An 18,216-nucleotide genomic window follows, 5' to 3' on the forward strand; every position below is an offset into this window, starting at 1 on the left:
TGTAAAACTCACCTCCTCCCCGTCCCCCAGTCAACCTCCCAAAAAATTCCCCTTCTTTGTGGAGTTGAGTTCATAAATCGAAAAATACGATAATAAACTGAATCGATAAACAAAAACATCAATTTTTTTTAATGTCATACTTTGCACAATAGAGGTGAAAGAATGGGAGACTTTAGCTCAGACTAAGTTTTTTACACATAATTCATATACCTAATTAACTAATTGTGATTATATGTGCAAAGAGTTGGAAAAAGATATTCAAATCAACTTCATTTTAATAAGGAAAATTCCCCCCCCCGTGGAAATCCCCCAAAAATCGCCACTGGAAAATTTTTATAAAACGTAAAGTAATCATAGCCGTATCCAGGATTTTCTTCGTGGAGGGGGGGGGGGGTTCAACAGAAAAAAATTTCAGGGGAGGGGGGCTTACAAAAATATCCAAAAAACCACATACAATATTTGTTTATATTCATTTTCGTTACGTTTTTACGAGCCGTGACAAACATTTCGGGGTGGAATTTTAACCCCCTCCGACCTGGATACGGACTTGAAAGCAACGATACTATTTTTAAATTTAAAAGTATTTAAATATTTTAAAAAATTTAACGAAAAATTGTATTATTTCGGATTTTTGCTAAATGACACAGTCCAAAATTAACCAACAATAGTAATATTATCTAATAATATCATTACTAGAAAAAAAATTCCTCCGCTCCATTGTCTTGAAAGTATATATTTTTTCATAGTTATTGCTTTTCTTCTTTTTTTATGTGTTTTACTCCACAGTATTTTTGTTATTATTGGGTTATAAATCCAATAATAACGATATTTAACTAACCCGTTAATTAAATATCAAAGACATGATATTCACAATAATATGACCGGAAGAAACTGTCTATTATTTGTGTTGAGGGGTTTCCAATTTCAGTCAGCACGAAAAGTATTAAGAGGGCCTTGGGAGAGATTGTAAATTAAAAACCTTTAAAAGAGCATACTTAAGAACTTATTAAAGATTCTCGGTGATCAGAGGAACAGTGTAGTAAAGCGTGCAGGACACACACACACACGCAAAGACGTACATTTGGTTTTATATGTAGGCCTATAGATATTTTGTTTGTAATTTGCTGATTTCTAAGCATTTCTCAAAATCCTCCACCCCCCGCTAATTTCAACCGTTCACTATATATATCCAAACTCTGTGTGTGTGCCTAACGTCACAATCTATTCGGAGCTAATATCTCATGATGATCGCAGGATGATATTGTCCTTGTCATTGACAAAAAGACGAACCTACAATATTTTGTTTTAATCTCTGTCAAAACGAATTAGGTATCACCAGACCAGGGTTTCCACCCATAGGGATTTATCCCTATTTCCAGGGGCGGATTCAGGATTATTTTTTTTTTGGGGGGGGGGGCGCACAATAGGTTAATCCGATAAAAAAAATAGGGGGGGGGCGCAAAATAGGTTGATCCGAAAATTTGCGTTAGGAGCAAGTTTATTTAACGCAAAGTTGAGTTAATTAAGTAAATTACACTACTTTAGACTACGCTATGTGGGGTGCAGCCCCCTCGCCTTCCTGGATTGACCACTGCCTATTTCTAGTGATTTTTTTATATTGCCTAGAAAATTCACTAAATCACCACATAAATCGATCATTGAAGAGAATCATTAAATCAACCAAAAAATCACTAACATCTAGAATTGTTTTACCACCGGGTGGGAACCCTGCACCAGAACACAGAGAAACAATTTACATATTAAAAATGTCTTTTCAATTGTTTTATTTAAGCAAATTCATACGAAAAAGACATTACCCCCCCTCCCCCGGTGACTCAGAAACTCTTCATCCCATTTGTTGGTTTAAATTGTCTCACAAAAAAAGTATTTGGGTATAAAAACTGTGAGCTTTTTGTCTCTCCCGGAAATTGCATTTTCTTACCAGTCTAAATATTTTGCATAGAATTGGTTAATCCGACCCATTACTAGCTTGGTTTTACAAAGAAGAGGTTATTTTTCTCTCCAGAAATGACAAACGATGCAACATGCTTACGAAATATGTAGAAAAAAATATTGGTCTTATTAGATAAAAAAAAACAAGTTTTTTTAACTGAAAGTAAGGAGCGACATTCAAACTTAAAACGAACAGAAATTATTCCGGATATGAAAGAGGCTGTCCCATCCTCAACGCCTCGGTCTTTACGCTAAAGTTTTTTATTGTTTTAAAAAATAGAGTTGTGAGAGAGTCAAACTTTAGCGCAAAGAGCGAGGTGTTGAGGAAGGAACAGCCCCTTTCATATACGGAATAACTTCTGTTCATTCTAAGTTTTAATGTCTGTCCTTACTTTCAGTTAAAAAACTTGTTTTTGTTTATTTAATTTCTGAACATTTTTAAATTAATGCAGGTTTTGATTTTGGCTCACCGTACATGAATAATTAAAACGAAATTTGCAAGTTAATTTTACTTTTTTGGCTAAATGGCTTTCTCGAAAGTTGTTTAATTTTCTTTACGAACATTTTATTAGTCATAAATATATGTAACTTCGAATTAACTTACGTAACGAACTTCTATGTTTGTATATTTTTATTACGTATATTAGGGGGTTCGCCCCCCTAGTCGATACCTCGCTCTTTACGCTAAAGTTCGAATTGTTTTCAAATTCTTTAAGAATGACCCCTTAATCACAAAGACCGTTAATTAGAAAAAAATAGCTCTTATGATAGTACAAAAAAAACTTTAGTGTAAAGAGCGAGGTATTGAATAAAGGGTGAAACCAATCATATACGAGTAGTTAATAGTTTCTGTTCGTTTTAAGTTTTGATGTTGAAAAGTTTTCAATTGAAAAGTTTTTCAGTTGAAAACTTGTTTTTTTTATTTAGTTTCTGATCGTCTTTTTAAATAATGCCAGGAAATCAGACACCCCCTTCATATCAATGTCCCTTCCCCCATGAAAACGTCTTCCATGGAAAGATATTCCCCACGTATACCTCGATCCATCCCCCCTCACTACCAGAAAAAATCCCCTCTGAAAACGTCTGTATACTTCCCAATAACCCATACTATGTGTAAACATTGGGCAAAGTTCATAACTTGCAGCTCTTCCCCCGGGGACTGTGGGAGATTTAGTCATCCTCGAAGACATATTTATTATATTTTTCGACTGTGCTGTACAAAATGGCTATCTCAAAATTTTGATCGGGTGACTTTGGGAAAAAAATGAGCGTGGGAGGGGGCCTAGTTGCCCTCCATTTTTTAGTCACTTAAAAAGGGCACTAGAACTTTTAATTTCCGTCGGAATGAGCCCTCCCGCGGTATTCTAGGACCACTGGGTCGATACTATCACCCCTCGGGAAAAAAACGAGAAAAAAAACAACAAATAAACATGCATCAGTGATCTTTCTTCTGGCAAAAAACACAAAATTCCACATTTTTGCCGATAGGTGCTTGAAACATCTACAGCAGGGTTCTCTGATATGCTGAATCTGATGGTGTATTTTTCATTAAGGTTCTAAGCCTTTTGGGGGGTTTTCCCCCTTTTTTTGAAATTAAGGCAAATTTTCTTAGGAGCGTAACTTTTGGTGGGTAATACTAAACTCATATATTTGAAATCGGCTTAAAAATTTTATTCTTTTGATGTATCTATTGGTATCAAAATTCCTTTTTTTAGAGTTTTGGTTACTATTGAGCCGGATCACTCGGTACTTTCAGTTCGTTACCATGAACTGTTTGATTATTTTTAATATAGCTATGACCCGCCATAGACAGTATTTAATGCTTTTATATCAAAGTAATATCTCTTTTTCACGTTTACCTACTATTTATTATTGTATTTTCTGTATTTTGTTATTTATCATTGTATGACTGTATTTTGTGTATTATTATATTTATTATTTATAATTGCATTTATTTTATATTTTGTTATTTATTATAGTATTTTTGCTATGGGACCCCAGGATCCATTTTCGGTCCAGAGAAATTCTGACAATCCTATGGTCTGGGCCCAACTTAAAAGGCATGTCGCTTACGTTTCGTAAAAATGGTTGCAAACTTGTGAGATGAAATATTCATAATATAATATAGTAACTGGGATTTTCTGTGGTGGTGGGGGGGGGGTACCAAAATAGTGTTCGGCCCTGGATACAACCCTGTCATCATGCATAAATTTTAGTCATATTTCAAACAAAACAACCAATGAGGCTTTTCGCTTTTATTACTGGCTCAAAAGTTGGCAGGAACTTTTAATGAAACAAAGGCTAGTGCAACAAAGGTAATACAACAAAGGTTAATGCATGGGTTAATGCAACAAAGGCTAAAGAAAACATCGCTATTTTGCTCCCACTTTCTGGCGTACATCTAAGGAATAATTTTACTGGCTTGTATAAATACACATAAAATAAACCTATAAATAAATCACCGGATAATTTTAACGCAAAAGTACAGGGTATAGGGACACCAATTCACGAAAATATTGGGAGGGTAAAAACTTTTTTGCTATTTTTTAAATGAAGATAAAAAAGAAATTTAATCTAGGGATGAGAAAAATTTTGGTTTTTCGATTTTTGTAATAAAAATTCCAACTAAGGTATTTTTCATTTTATGGGAGGGGGTGAATCCTGTTTTTGAATAGTTGAAAATAAGGACTTTGAGAGGGTGTTCATTATCTTCACAATTTTTGGGGGTTTCCCAATTATCACAAAAAAAAATCGGATTCTCTAAAATATCTCCTATAATTAGCGCTCTTAAATACACGATTGTTAAACTAAAAAATTAGTCGAAATTTTCATGATAATTCGGAGAACCCGATTTTCACTTGGCAAAATTTGAGGAAATCTGGACAAATTCGAGGATAATTGGAAGGACTGGTTTCGGGTTCTAAAAGGGCACTGGGCCAAAAAATTTTGCATGGTAACTTGGCTTGTCGCCAATACTAGGGCCCATTTTTTTGGGTGATTACAGGGTCCCAAATAAAAACTGCCTCATTTTGGGCTCCTTTTTTAAAGAGCAAAATTCAGAAATGATTATTGAGGACTTTGAGACTTACCTCCATACTCTCCCCAAGGTCTTTGAAAGCTCTGCGTTGTGAAGTTGGGGATACTGCTCTGCAAGCTGACGTCTAGCTTCTTGGGCCCATACCATGAAAGCGTTCATGGGCCGCTTTACATGGTTGCTTTGCTTGTCAGCAACATTTCTTCATAAAAAAATAAAAATTACTTTGATGCTACATGTTCTATTTCTGCTATAAAATATCATATAATAAATAAATTTTCGTCATTTTTTTATTTGATAATTTTATAATTATAATAGATTTTTCAATTATCTTAGCTAGGTTTATTTATCAATTATTGTAATAATTCTAAATTACTTACTTTATAGTTTACGAAGTTTATATAAATATTTAATGATCGAAATGTTCAGAGCAATGAACTGTAAGTAAGGAGCAACTCGGTCAAATGCTAGCCAAAACTCTAAAAAAGAAACTTTGAGAACAATCAACATATATACGAATTGGTATTTTATGCTGATTCCAAATACACACAACTCACTAAGTTTAATGTTACCCATCAAAATCTTAGAACTGAGAAAATTTGCCTGATTTTGGAAAGGAGAGAAATGATTTGAATGAAAAGCACATCATCCAGTTCAGTATATCAGAAAACCCTATTGTACAAGTTTCAAGACTGGATTTACAAAAATGTGAAATTTTGTATTTTTTCCAGAAAAACGATCCCGGATGTTAGTCTATTTTTTTTTCCTCGGGGGTGATCATATCGAACCAATGGTCGCAGAACATTGGGAGAAGACTCACTCAAATGGAAATTAAAAGTCCCAGTGTCATTTTTAAGATATCAAAAAGATTGTAGTGTAACAATCCCCCAAACACATCTAATCGGAATTTCTAGAGAGCCATTTCATTCAGCATAATTGAAAGGTCTGATATCTATTATTCTGGAGATGACAAGACCCCCAGCAGTCTCTGAGGAAAGGGTTGTAAGCTATGGAATTTGCCCATTGTCTACACAAAGTATTTGTTATTTGGAAATGCACGAAAGTTGTTCGAGGAGGTGGGGGATTTCTTCCAAGGGGAGATTTTCCGGGAAAACTTTCCAAGGAAGGGGGAGGGATTTTCCAGTTTGATTTGAAAAACGGTCAGAAATTGAATAAAAAGAAATAAAATTTGAACTGAAAGTAAGGAGCAACATTAAAACTTAAAACAAGTAGAAATTATTCCGTGTATGAGGGGTTCACCCCCTCCTCAATCCCTTACTCTTTACGGTAAAGTTTAATATTTGATCCCAATTCTTTAAGAGCGACTACTTAAACTCTATAAGGCCGTTGGTTTTGAATAAGAAGCTTTTTTAAAGCACTAAAATACTTTGACCGATTGAGGAGAGGGTATTCCCCTTCATATACGGAATAATTTCTATTTATTTGAAGTTTTAATCATACTCCTTACTTTTAGTTGAAAAACTTTTTTTTTGCAACAAAATTTGGGTTGCAAGTTCTGATCATTTTGGGTCGTTTTTCAACTTCTTACTAAAGTAATTCAATTCTCTGAACTTATACAACTCTGAGCTAGCAATTATCATTTAATTTATATGTGATATTTAGTTGATAATTAGTTACTCCCTGCTTTAATTTTCCTGAATTGTAATTTAATTGATATAAAATTTATTTAACGATAATGAGCTTCATTGGAATTTCAAAGCTACTGACTAATTTATTTGCCGTTTGATTGCTTGTTCTTATTTGTAATATTAAAAAAAAAAATTGGCTAAATATTTGAAAACTATTGAATGTTACAGAAACAGATTACAAAACCACGAGGTTTCTGATAGACTAGAAGCCTTTGGCCTTCTATATTTAAGTATATACGTATGTAATATAAGGATGAAAGTATGTAAGTCACAAAGTATAATCATCTACGGAACAAGTACTGACAAAACCTATCCTCTCCACACAGAAAAAGTGACCCTTCGTTACACAATTTACACAGACCCTTAGGTTATTTATAAGATCCTTAGTTACACAATTCAATACAAATTTTCGGGTAACTCGTCGCCTGAATCACGCTCTAGCATAGTTTATTGGCTGGAAGCAAAGTACTTTGGCTCGGAGCGATTAAGTAGTACAACATTCTGCGTCTAGAGGCGCTGAGGTACGCGGGGTCACTTTTGGAGAGTTTTGCCCGTACTTGTTCCGTAGATGATTATACTTTGGTAAGTCAGTACTACATTTATTGCAGTACTGATAATTCCGTGGTGTTTTGCAAAAAGAACCCAAATCCACTTTTTTCCGAAAGTTAGTTAAGCATTTGGTTCGAAATAACTCGAAGATATCTATCGATTGGTCAATTCAAAATGGGCTTATCTTTAATTCTGACCGAGTTATAAATTGTTTAAAAAGGGCATAAAGAGCGTAAGTTCCATATCTTCTAAGTAATGAGCAATTCAGGAATTTGGATGTTTCCACCGAAACCGATTGGAAAGTTAACTAGGAATCAGTATTTAAAGTTTCAAGTTTCTTAAACTCTGATTTGTGATTTTTTCATTGTGCGTTTTTATTTTCATTTTGCTCCCCTTATAATTAGGCAAAGTGGACTTACCCCCTTTTTGCAAAACTCCACGGTATTATTCATTTAAACACTCTATAAGCACAAAATAAGATAAGAGGGGAAAAAAGAAAGAAAACAAATAGGGTAAACGAAGAAATAGGGAAAACAAATAGAAAAACAAGTAACCGAAAAAAAAACATGTCAAAACAAGACCACAAAACAAATATTATAGCTCAAAACTGCTCATATCTGGGAAAGACAGTTAATTATGAAGTGTCGAAGTTTCTTCGAGTGTAACGAATGAACTTTGAAGAGGATGCAGGAACGTAATCCCTGATTGGAACTTGCTAAAACTTAGAGGTAAAAACCAGAGGAGGTCAGGGTTGGATCCAGGATTTTTTTGGGGGGGGGGCGCAAAATAGGTTAACTCGATAAACTTTCGTTAGGAGCAAGTTTATTTAACGCAAACTTGCGTTAATTAAGTAAATTACTCTAATTTAGAGTACGAGGAGAGCACGAGGAGGTTTGGAGCAAATCAGATTCTAATTGTTACAAAAACAAATAAAGCAAAATAAAGCGTTAAAAACAAAATGGCACTTCCAGCACAAAAAAGGATATACATTAATATTTAGGTCAACCATATAGGGCTATACGGAAAGCAGGTCGTCCATGTTTGGGATGGAAGGATGTCGTTAAGCAAGATTTAAGGGAAATAAAAATTCCTGAGAGGGTATAAAGAGGGAGGCTTTGAATAGATTGGGATGTAGGAGGAGAGTCCTTACCTGTGTTGGCCTCAAGTGGCTTGGTACTGCAGTGAGCTGTTAGTAGTAGTAGTATTAGTAGTATTTAGGATTACACATGAATAGTTTAATGTCGGTACACAAACCTTTTCAAAACAAAAAACAGTTGAGAAAGCTAAAAATAAGTTGAGAAATCATCAAATGAAAAATATTTTAGTATTTTACACTTTAATATAAAAAAAATTTATCAAAACTCAAGTGCAAAAGACCTCATCAACTAAAAAAATACTTTGATGTCGTCAAACAAACTCAACCAAAAACTGAGAATTATTCCCTAGTAAAGTAAAGTTAAAATATTTAAACTTAAAATTATAATATTAGATTTTTAAAAAATTTTAAATAATACATATAAGGTTGAATTAGACTGCGTAAAAACCATTTCCTCTCATTCTTAAAAGGGCAATGATACTTAGAAAAAAACTAAACATTAAATATTTTGTTAGATTATCATTCAAGGTCCGTCGGCTACTTAAAGACGCGTCATTATCTCGACTGAAATTTTTGGACACAGAAACTTTCATCCTCAGAGTTTTATTGCTGCTTTTAAAACTCTTGAATAATATACTTTCTATTTAGGAGGTTAGTTTTCATTTTTAGTTTTCAGACTTTTTAAAAATCCCTCTGTTAGTCCATATCCTTTCTTGAAACGTGTAACTCAGTTTTTTTATTCCAAGAATCTCCATATTTGGCGCTCTTTCCTCGACGAGGAACCCCAAATGGACAAAGGGGGGGGGAGGGTACACCACTAATTGGTCTCCTCCCTTTTAAGATAAAAAACACGATATCATAAATCCTGTTATAATCAGACCAAAATATGATATTTTGTTTTAGCTTAAAAAACTTTTCAATCCATTGCCAGTGGCGGATCCAGGGGGCATGGGGGGCGCACGCCCCTAGAGTAGTCTAAAGTAGTATTATTTAGTTAATTAACCCAAGTTTGCGTTAATTAAACTTGCTCCTAACGCAAGTTTATCGGATCAACCTTTTTGCGCCCCCCTAATTTTTTTTTATCGGATCAACCTATTTTGCGCCCCCTCCTAAATTTTTTTTATCGGATCAAGCTATTTTGCGCCCCCTTAAATTTTTTTTATCAGATTAATTTATTTTGCGGCCCCCCCCCTAAATTTTTTTATCGGATTAACCTATTTTGCGCCCCCCCCTAAATTTTTTTATCGGATCAACCTATTTTGCACCCCCCCAACTAATTTTTTTATCGAATCAACCTGTTTTGCGCCCCCAACCCCCCACCCCTAAGAAAAATCCTGGATCCGCCCCTGTCCATTGCCCTATAAAACTGTCAGAGACATATTTGCCTTCTCCCTCTATCGAAAGCGTTGATGGGGATGTGCTTCAATAGCAATATAGTTGGTATTAATAGGACCAAATTAAGCATGTTATCTGGCAACCTAAAAAAACACTTGCAACTGAATTACCTATCTGACAACGTCGGCAACTTAACTGGTATCTATAGCTAGCCCATGCAAAAAAGAGACAAACAGAGGTAAAATAACACAAAAGGTGTCTCTAGAGATCAAATTGTCCCAGGATGCAATAAGGAGCCTAAAAGATCCTAATGGAGCATCCACCACTCGGTATCTACCTCTCGCAGTCTGAGCAGGTAAGGCAGGTAAGGCCGTGAATTTAACCGTATTACCGTAGTATAGTCATAAGCTATTGCTATGGCTATACTTAGCAATATTTGACTATACTTTGTATTTGAATTTTTAAAGGCTGATTAAAATCTATACGCAGTTTTTGACACGCATATTTATTATATTATCATTCTGTCTTATAAACTGCATATATTTTTAAGATTAATCTCTCTTATTCTTTTTTATAAACATAATGATTGACTTTTTCTTTAAATTAGTTGATTTTTCTTTGGGGTTGTTTATTATAGGGTGGTGTTAAACAGCTTATTTCAATTGGATTGTAGAGGTCACCTTTTTTTCTTTCTTTCCTTTTTGTTTTATTTTTCAAGTTTGCGGAGTTGTTTTTTAAACACCAACTTTTCGTATGAATCATTTTGTTTTGACTACCAGTAATTAATTTAAAGCTATTTCACACACGTGTTTCCCCTTTTAATTACGAGATTGGGTTTATATGGGAACTCGAGCCAGGCAAGTATCCAAATTTTTTTTTCGGGGGAGGGGGGATTAAATAAAGATTTTTATTCGATAATTAAAATAAGAAATTCGCAAAAATTTGGTGAACACAGGATGTCGGAGTGGCCTGTGGTGAAAAGAACCCAAGCGTTGCGTGTACTGGCCCCATGCAACAGAAATGTGCCACTTGTGTGGCACAGTTCTGTTTTTTTATGTATTATCATTTAGATTTTCAATCTGTCGTCTTCACTTTTTACTGCGAACCCTGCATCAAACTCCTTAAAAAGTCTTTGTTTCAATAATTCATTATTACTAATAATCACGTAAATTGAAAACAAAGCTAATTATTCTTTAACACCTTTTTAGTAGATAAAGAGATGTATTTTAAACAAATAACAAAAATCATTCAACAAATAACATCACTAATCTTCACAAAGCCCCCATGGTTTGTAAAGAGGAGGATTATGAAACAAAATTCATAGCTTTGGTGTTACCATATGGAGTTACCGAAATCCATGTGGTAACTTCAGGGCAACTATTGAGTTACCGTGGCGTAAATTTACGCCCTTGAAAATTGCAAAACTTGAAAACAAAATGGTTTATGTATTAATGCTGTCTGAGTTACCATAATATCTTATTATCATAACATCTTTTTTTAGTTATACCAACTACCTTTGGAGCTGTTATATTCAAGATGTTCGTAGCATTGTTAGTATTGGTAGGTAGTGTTGGAAAATAGGTAGAAGAGGTAGGTAGAGGGTTGCGGTAGATAGAGGGTAGAGGTAGCTGCAAAATAATCGCTTGTCAAATTTTCAGAGAAACCAAGTTATAGACACTTGATAAAACATAGTAAAAGTAAATCTTTAGGCTGCAACTTTAAACTGCAACAGAATTAAGTACAACACATAAACTACAACCAAATTCTACATAGGATTGCAAAATCAGTAGTGACATTCTTAAGTTAGCCCCCTCCCCCATTCCTGCGTCCATACCAGGTCATTCTAAGGTCATATTGTCCTCATTTTCATACAGCACTCCTAAATTCTCATTCATAAGTTCTCATTTTAATTGAACCCGACGCCGTCTTTTCTGTTTGAAGATATGACTTGTAGGGTAATTTCATTATCTTATTAGACATTTTTATAATTTATTCTTTGAAGTATAAAAGACATCAAAATAAATTATTTTTCTGTCACTTAGAATTTTACTCAGCATGCCGCTTACTCCTTCCTAGAAAAGGGATTTTCTTGGATTTGTTTCTCGGTTGTTTCAAAACTAGGAAGTTTTTAAGGCATTTAGGTACCACATCTGAGAACCGTGAATATGAATAAGAAAAATAACGTTTGACAACGTTTACAATAAAAATTACAACGTTTTTCCCGTCACATTTGAGTACTGTGAAAATAAATAAGCAAAATACGTTCGACAGCGTTGAAAACGTTTAACCATAAACTTGACAACGTTTTCCGTCCGTTAGATTCAAACATTAGCAGTTTGTTTATTCCCATATGTGTGATATGTTAAATATGGAATAAGTTCGATATCTTGAATATGTTCAATATATGAATATGTTCAATATACTGCTAAAAAATTGCACTTGCCCATTGGACTTCCTGACTGAAGGGCCATGAAATGGCGATTACCATTGACGTTTCAGACTCTGGAGTTCAGTGCCACATGCTCTACCATTTATGCTTACTACCAAAAACTGTATAGCTACTTATTCAGGTTTTTTCATTAAAATTTGAATTACCTAATTTTTCAAAATTTTATTAGCTGTCTATGTTTCCAGCCAGTTCAAAAAAAAAAAAATCAGATTTCATTTTCCTCATCACTTTAGAAGCGGCATCGCAAATTAATTTTGTAAAGAATCAAAAACTGTGTTGTAAACTAAGTACAAAATTCTAAAGGATGTCACAATTGAAGGGGTAAGATTAAGATTTCAATTAAAATTTGGAACTTTAGTTCTTAAATTGAGAAAGTCAGTTTTGAATAATCATGTCGGCAAATCCACGTCAAGTCACAAGATAGACTTTTAAATGGATCAAAACTGGAAAACTTGTCATAAATTTGCTTTTGTAAAGTAAACTATCTACTAATAGTCTACTAATATCTACTAATACTAATAAGGTCGTATCCAGAGAGGGGGAGGAGGTCTGAACATGCTCCTTGAAATTTATGTTGGACTAAAAAAAACGCAACAAAATGCATGTAAACAATTTTTGATGTTATCTTTTTTTAGTTTTTTTGTGGCACCCCTCCCCCCTCCCCAAGAAAAAAGGATCCTGGATACGTCTTTGCTAATAGTTCTGAGATGATTTCCACTCAAAACGATTCATTAATTAATAGAATGAAAAACATTATTATCTAATCGCTACTTTTAAATAAGCAATAAGTTGATGCTGCTAACACAAATTTGCTGAATTGGAATGGCAAGTATATTTTACTATAATAAGCATTTTAACAAATACCCATAGTGGGACCTCTGGGCTCATGACACTTTCTTCTGCCGAATATTAAATTATATTTTTGATTTTCTCCTATTCACCTAAATTGCTCGTATAATTAACAGTTTTATTTTTGCTCAAAACCATATTTATTAGTTACAACTTAACAAGAAAATCATAAAATAAGAAATAATTCGTAAAATCCGTTAGAAATCGTAAAATTAGAAAAATATGACTTAGGCTTTTCTCGGTATTTGTGTACTATCTGTATCACATGCAAAAAGTGAAGTTTGGTTAATGCTAATGAAAAAAAACAAAATAGGATAAAAATATAAGTTTAGAAACAAATTTTGGCTATATATATGCACATCAGGGGGTTGGTGGAAAGTATAGCATACATTAAATATGTAACCTAACCTAACCTAGGTAACATTTTCCCCCTTAAACCCCCAAAAAACAATAGTTTAAATATTGTAAACGCAATGACAAACCACGGTTTCCAGTCAAATTCTCTATTGAAAGGAACCCTTTTGACTAGTTTTTTAAGCATCTTCCCTGTATAATATGGCGCGTGTGTTACATATATTACATAAGTACCCTTTTTTTTGCTTGACACTACTGATTTGCGATTTTCACCCTAATCGGCTCATATAAAGAGAGAACTGTCATATAGTGACAGTAATTACTAAAATATAATCTTAAATTAACTAGAATCAGAATTATATAATAAATTCGTAAGAAATTTTTAGATTAGAAAAGCAGGACTTTGCCGTTTTTCACTAGGCACTACCGCTTTGCGAATTTTAACCCTAATCGGTTCATTTAATTAAAGAAAAGACAGCTACAAGGACGATATATTACTACAATGTTGTCTTACTTTAATTAGAATCAGAATTACATCGTAAATTCGTAAGAAATCGTAAAACTAGAAAAACAAGACTTAGCCGTTTTTTTCCTTAGCATTACTGATTTGGGACTTTTGATCCCTATCGGCTCATATAAAGACAGGGCAGCTACAGGGACACTAAATTACTAAATTGTTTTCTTTCTTTAATGAAAACTAGAATTAAATCGCAAAATTCGTAAGAGATCTTAAAATTAGAAACTGTGGCTTAGTTATATGTCGCTCGACACTACTGCTTTGCAGCTTTTGATCCTAATTGTCTTATAAAAAGGCAGGACAGCTATACGGAAGACATGTTACTAAAATAATTTCTAACTTTAATTTACAACAGAATTGGAATTAAGTCATAAAATTCATAAGAAATCGCAAAATTAAAAAAAAACAATCTAGCTGTTTTCACCTTAACACTACTGGTTTGCGACTTTTTATCTTAATTGGCTCATATAAAAACAGAAGAGCTACAAAAACAATATATTACTAAAATATTTTCTTACTTTAATTAAAATCAAAACTAAATCGTAAAATTATTAAGAAATCATAAACTTAGAAAAACTCAACTTATTCGTTTTTCGCTTGACACTACTGGTTTGCGACTTTTGATCCCAGTCGGCTCATACAAAGACTGGACAGTTACAAGGACAATATATTACTAAAATGTGTCCTTACTTTCCTGCGACAGGAACCTGGCTCCAATCATATCCTTTCAAAACCTTTGCTACTACATCACCCAGATCAGGTTGGGAATTCTTCCGTTTTTCCATTACTGAAAAACACTTATCGAAAAACAGTGGTGTCCTTTGTTTTGGGGACACTATGAAACAAGTCCTATTGTATTTTAGTGAATACACTTATTTGTTCTCAATTTGAATTGGGTGTTAATCCAAAGAGGTACTAATGAATATAGCTTTTGTCCTGGAATCATGTATTTACCTCTAATAATCTTACTGATGGTTGAGGGCGTGGTTAAAGAATTTCTGCCAATGAGCTTAGAATTCTACTAGTTTTGCAATCTCTGTGAAACTAGTAACTCTTGTTCCTGTGTGATTTGATTTTAGATGCTTTTATATTACGGTTCAAGTGATTAATGCAGCGGGAGGCAATGGGCATCTAGCTCCAATCCCATAAAATGTATGAAAGCATACATACTGCGGACTTTTTACCATGCAATAGGTATATACAGCTATGACAGCAGGCACGTCAACTGGGGAGTGTAATTACCACCCCCCCTGATTTTGAAAAGTACTTTTTTGGGAATTTCATTGGTAAAATCTAAAAGAAAAACAAAGCTACCCCCTCCCACACTAGATGGTGAAAAATATATCCTCCCATCAAGGTTGTATCCAGGATATTTTTTGTGTGTGTGTGTGGGGGGTGTTCATGAAAGATTTTTTTGCGCGGGGGGGGGGGGTCAAAAACATTTAAAAACACATCAAAAATTGTTTATATTCATTTTTGTTGCGTTTTTGCGAGCCTGACCAAATTTTTTTTTTTTGGGGGGGGGGGTCCTAACCCTCCCCCTCCCCCTCTTTAGGACCTTGTCCCCATAAATTTTTGTGAATTGACACCCAAATTTGGTTATAGTTATCCGTCATGGGTGCCATCAAAGGGACTGGATGTTCACCCCTATCCTTCCCCATTGAAAGCAAAAATAAATAGAAAACAAACTTTTTTACTATTCAGAAGGGATTCGATGTTGTTATTAAAAAAAATTTGTCTGAGCAACTTTTAGTAGCTGAATCTACCCCAAAAATTTGTCGGTCTTCATCATAGATGTATTATTTTAAACATATTAATTAGTCTATCTCCTGCACCCATGCTCTTTTCATCTTAAAACTCTAAGCCTTACAATTTGTTGTAATTGAAGTGTTAGTTTGAGTAGTTTAGTAGCAGTAGTAGTTGTGGTAGCGTTAGTAAAAGTAACAGTTGTAGTAGTGGCATGCATGCATTACCTTTTTGTCAATTGATCTTCCCCTTTAAGCATTCTCTGAGAGTTCCAGCTTAATACCCAAATCCATCCTTGAGATACGCCCTTTTGACAAACTGCATGCAAATAGTGTGTTTTGATTTAGTTCAAATTCCCCCTCAATAATCTTTCAAATTTTCCCCTACATCACGTAGCCTTAATTGTACTAACATTATAATAGTAATGGTGGCAGTAGGAACAGCAGTAGCAGTAATAGTGTATTATTATTAGTAGTAGTAGTAAAACGAGTATTAAGAGCAGTAGTAGCAGATACATGTTGACTATTGGCTAGTTGAACATCCTGCGCATGATGCCCCAGAAGTTTCATCTTCATACAGTGAGCCGTTAAAAAAAATACTGCTGAAACGTGTGCATTGGCAATTTGTATGTACAGAGTAAGTTTTGATTTAGTTCAAATTCCCCCTCAATATTCTGTCAAATTTTCCCCTACATCGCGTAGCCTTAATTGTACTAACATCATAGTAGTAGTGGTGGTAGTAGGAACAGTGGTAGCAGTAATAGTGTATTATTAGTAGTAGTAGTAACACGAGTATTAAGAGTAGTAGTAGCAGATACATGTTGCCTATTGGCTAGTTGAACATCCTGCGCATGATACCCAGAAGTTTCATCTTGATACAGTGATCCGTTAAAAAAATACTGGTGAAACGCGTGCATTAGCAATTTGTATGTACAGAGTAAGTTTTGATTTAGTTCAAATTCCCCCTCAATATTCTGTCAAATTTTCCCCTACATCGCGTAGCCTAAATTGTACTAACATCATAGTAGTAGTGGTGGTAGTAGGAACAGTAGTAGCAGTAATAGTGTATTATTAGTATTAGCAGTAACACGAGTATTAAGAGCAGTAGTAGCAGATACATGTTGACTATTGGCTAGTTGAACATCCTGCGCATGATGCCCCAGAAGTTTCATCTTCATACAGTGAGCCGTTAAAAAAAATACTGCTGAAACGTGTGCATTGGCAATTTGTATGTACAGAGTAAGTTTTGATTTAGTTCAAATTCACCCTCAATATTCTGTCAAATTTCCCCTACATCGCGTAGCCTTAATTGTACTAACATCATAGTAGTAGTGGTGGTAGTAGGAACAGTAGTAGCAGTAATAGTGTATTATTAGTAGTAGTAGTAACACGAGTATTAAGAGCAGTAGTAGAAGATACATGTTGCCTATTGGCTAGTTGAACATCAGTAGAAGTGACCCTATTGACCCCAGGACTCACCCCTGCTGCCACCTACAACTTTTTTTAACACCATATATTGGCACGAGACCCACGTGGTTTATGGTTTTTTTGTCAATGAGAATTTGAAAAACAGGAATTTTGTCACATTTATGTATGTTTTCATGGATGGTTATGTGTGTTGGTCGATTTATTTGATGTTTTTCATGGATGTTTAATGGTTTTTGTCAGTGAGAATTTGAAAAACAGGAACTTTGTCACATTTATGGATGTCATCAGCAATTCATGTCTGTTTTATGGTTTTCTCAGTGAGAATGAAAAAACAGGAATTTTCTCACTTGGATTTACATAATCGCTAGGGGGAAATTATTGATTCACGAGGGGGAATTAAGAAACAAACATGGCTTCTTTGATCTTTAGGTGAACCTAGCCTGTAAACTTGATTTACATAATCGCTAGGGGGAATTATTGATTCACGAGGAGAGAACCACGTGGTTTATGGTTTTTTGTCAATGAGAATTTGAAAAACAGAAATTTTGTCACATTTATGTATGTTTTCTTGGATGGTTATGTGTGTTGGTCGATTTATTTGATGTTTTTCATGGATGTTTAATGGTTTTTGTCAGTGAGAATTTGAAGAACAGGGACTTTGTCAAATTTATGTATGTCAACAGCAATTCATGTCTGTTTTATGTTTTTATCAGTGAGAATGAAAAAACAGGAGTTTTCTCACTTGAAAAAACATAAACCACGTGGTGCTGTCACGAGTAGCACATGTGAACTTGATTTACATAATCGCTAGGGGAAATTATTGATTCACGAAGGGGAGAATTAAGAAACATTAAGGCTTCTTTAATCTTAGGTCTGAGGGATAAACGTTCTTTAGGTCAGTGAGAAAAATTAATATTCTATTTTTAAATAGGGCTTCATTGATCTTTAGTGTCAGGAATTATAATTGACATCACTTGTTATCTTGGAATTATGCGGGAGTCTAAAGAGATAGAAATTCTATTTTTAAATACGGCTTCACGGAGCTTTAAGTCGGAGAGATAAATTGATATTCTAACGAAACCCTAATAGTTTAGCTAGGAAAATTTATGAGATGAAGAGATTAACGTAGGAAAGGGTTTCCTAGAAATTTGAAATGCGTTAGCGCAGAGATGCCAAACAAAAGGAACACGCTGAAATTACGTTTAGGGATTATTTGGGCGAAACCGTTTTATCCATTTTATGGGATTATTTGGGCGAA

The 18,216-nt window shown here is 34.4% G+C and overlaps 1 protein-coding gene across 1 annotated transcript in view; it reads right to left on the reverse strand.

Annotated features, from left to right (window-relative positions):
* The window catches only part of LOC148941870 (transcription factor Sox-9-B-like), a 54,784-nt gene extending 40,099 nt beyond the window's left edge, over positions 1-14,685 (reverse strand). The window contains exons 1-2 of the mRNA XM_089102839.1: positions 14,476-14,685; positions 5,043-5,189 (exon numbers count right to left, since the gene is read on the reverse strand). Of these exons, the coding sequence (XP_088958965.1) occupies positions 5,043-5,189; positions 14,476-14,570 (242 nt within the window). The 5' untranslated portion in view covers positions 14,571-14,685. The remainder of the gene's footprint in view (positions 1-5,042; positions 5,190-14,475) is intronic.
* Positions 14,686-18,216: the final 3,531 nt, after the last annotated feature.

The sequence above is a fragment of the Artemia sp. Qi Xiang Cuo genome, chromosome 17 (genome assembly GCF_049724085.1).
Source record: "Artemia sp. Qi Xiang Cuo chromosome 17, ASM4972408v1, whole genome shotgun sequence".
NCBI lineage: Eukaryota > Metazoa > Arthropoda > Branchiopoda > Anostraca > Artemiidae > Artemia > Artemia sp. Qi Xiang Cuo.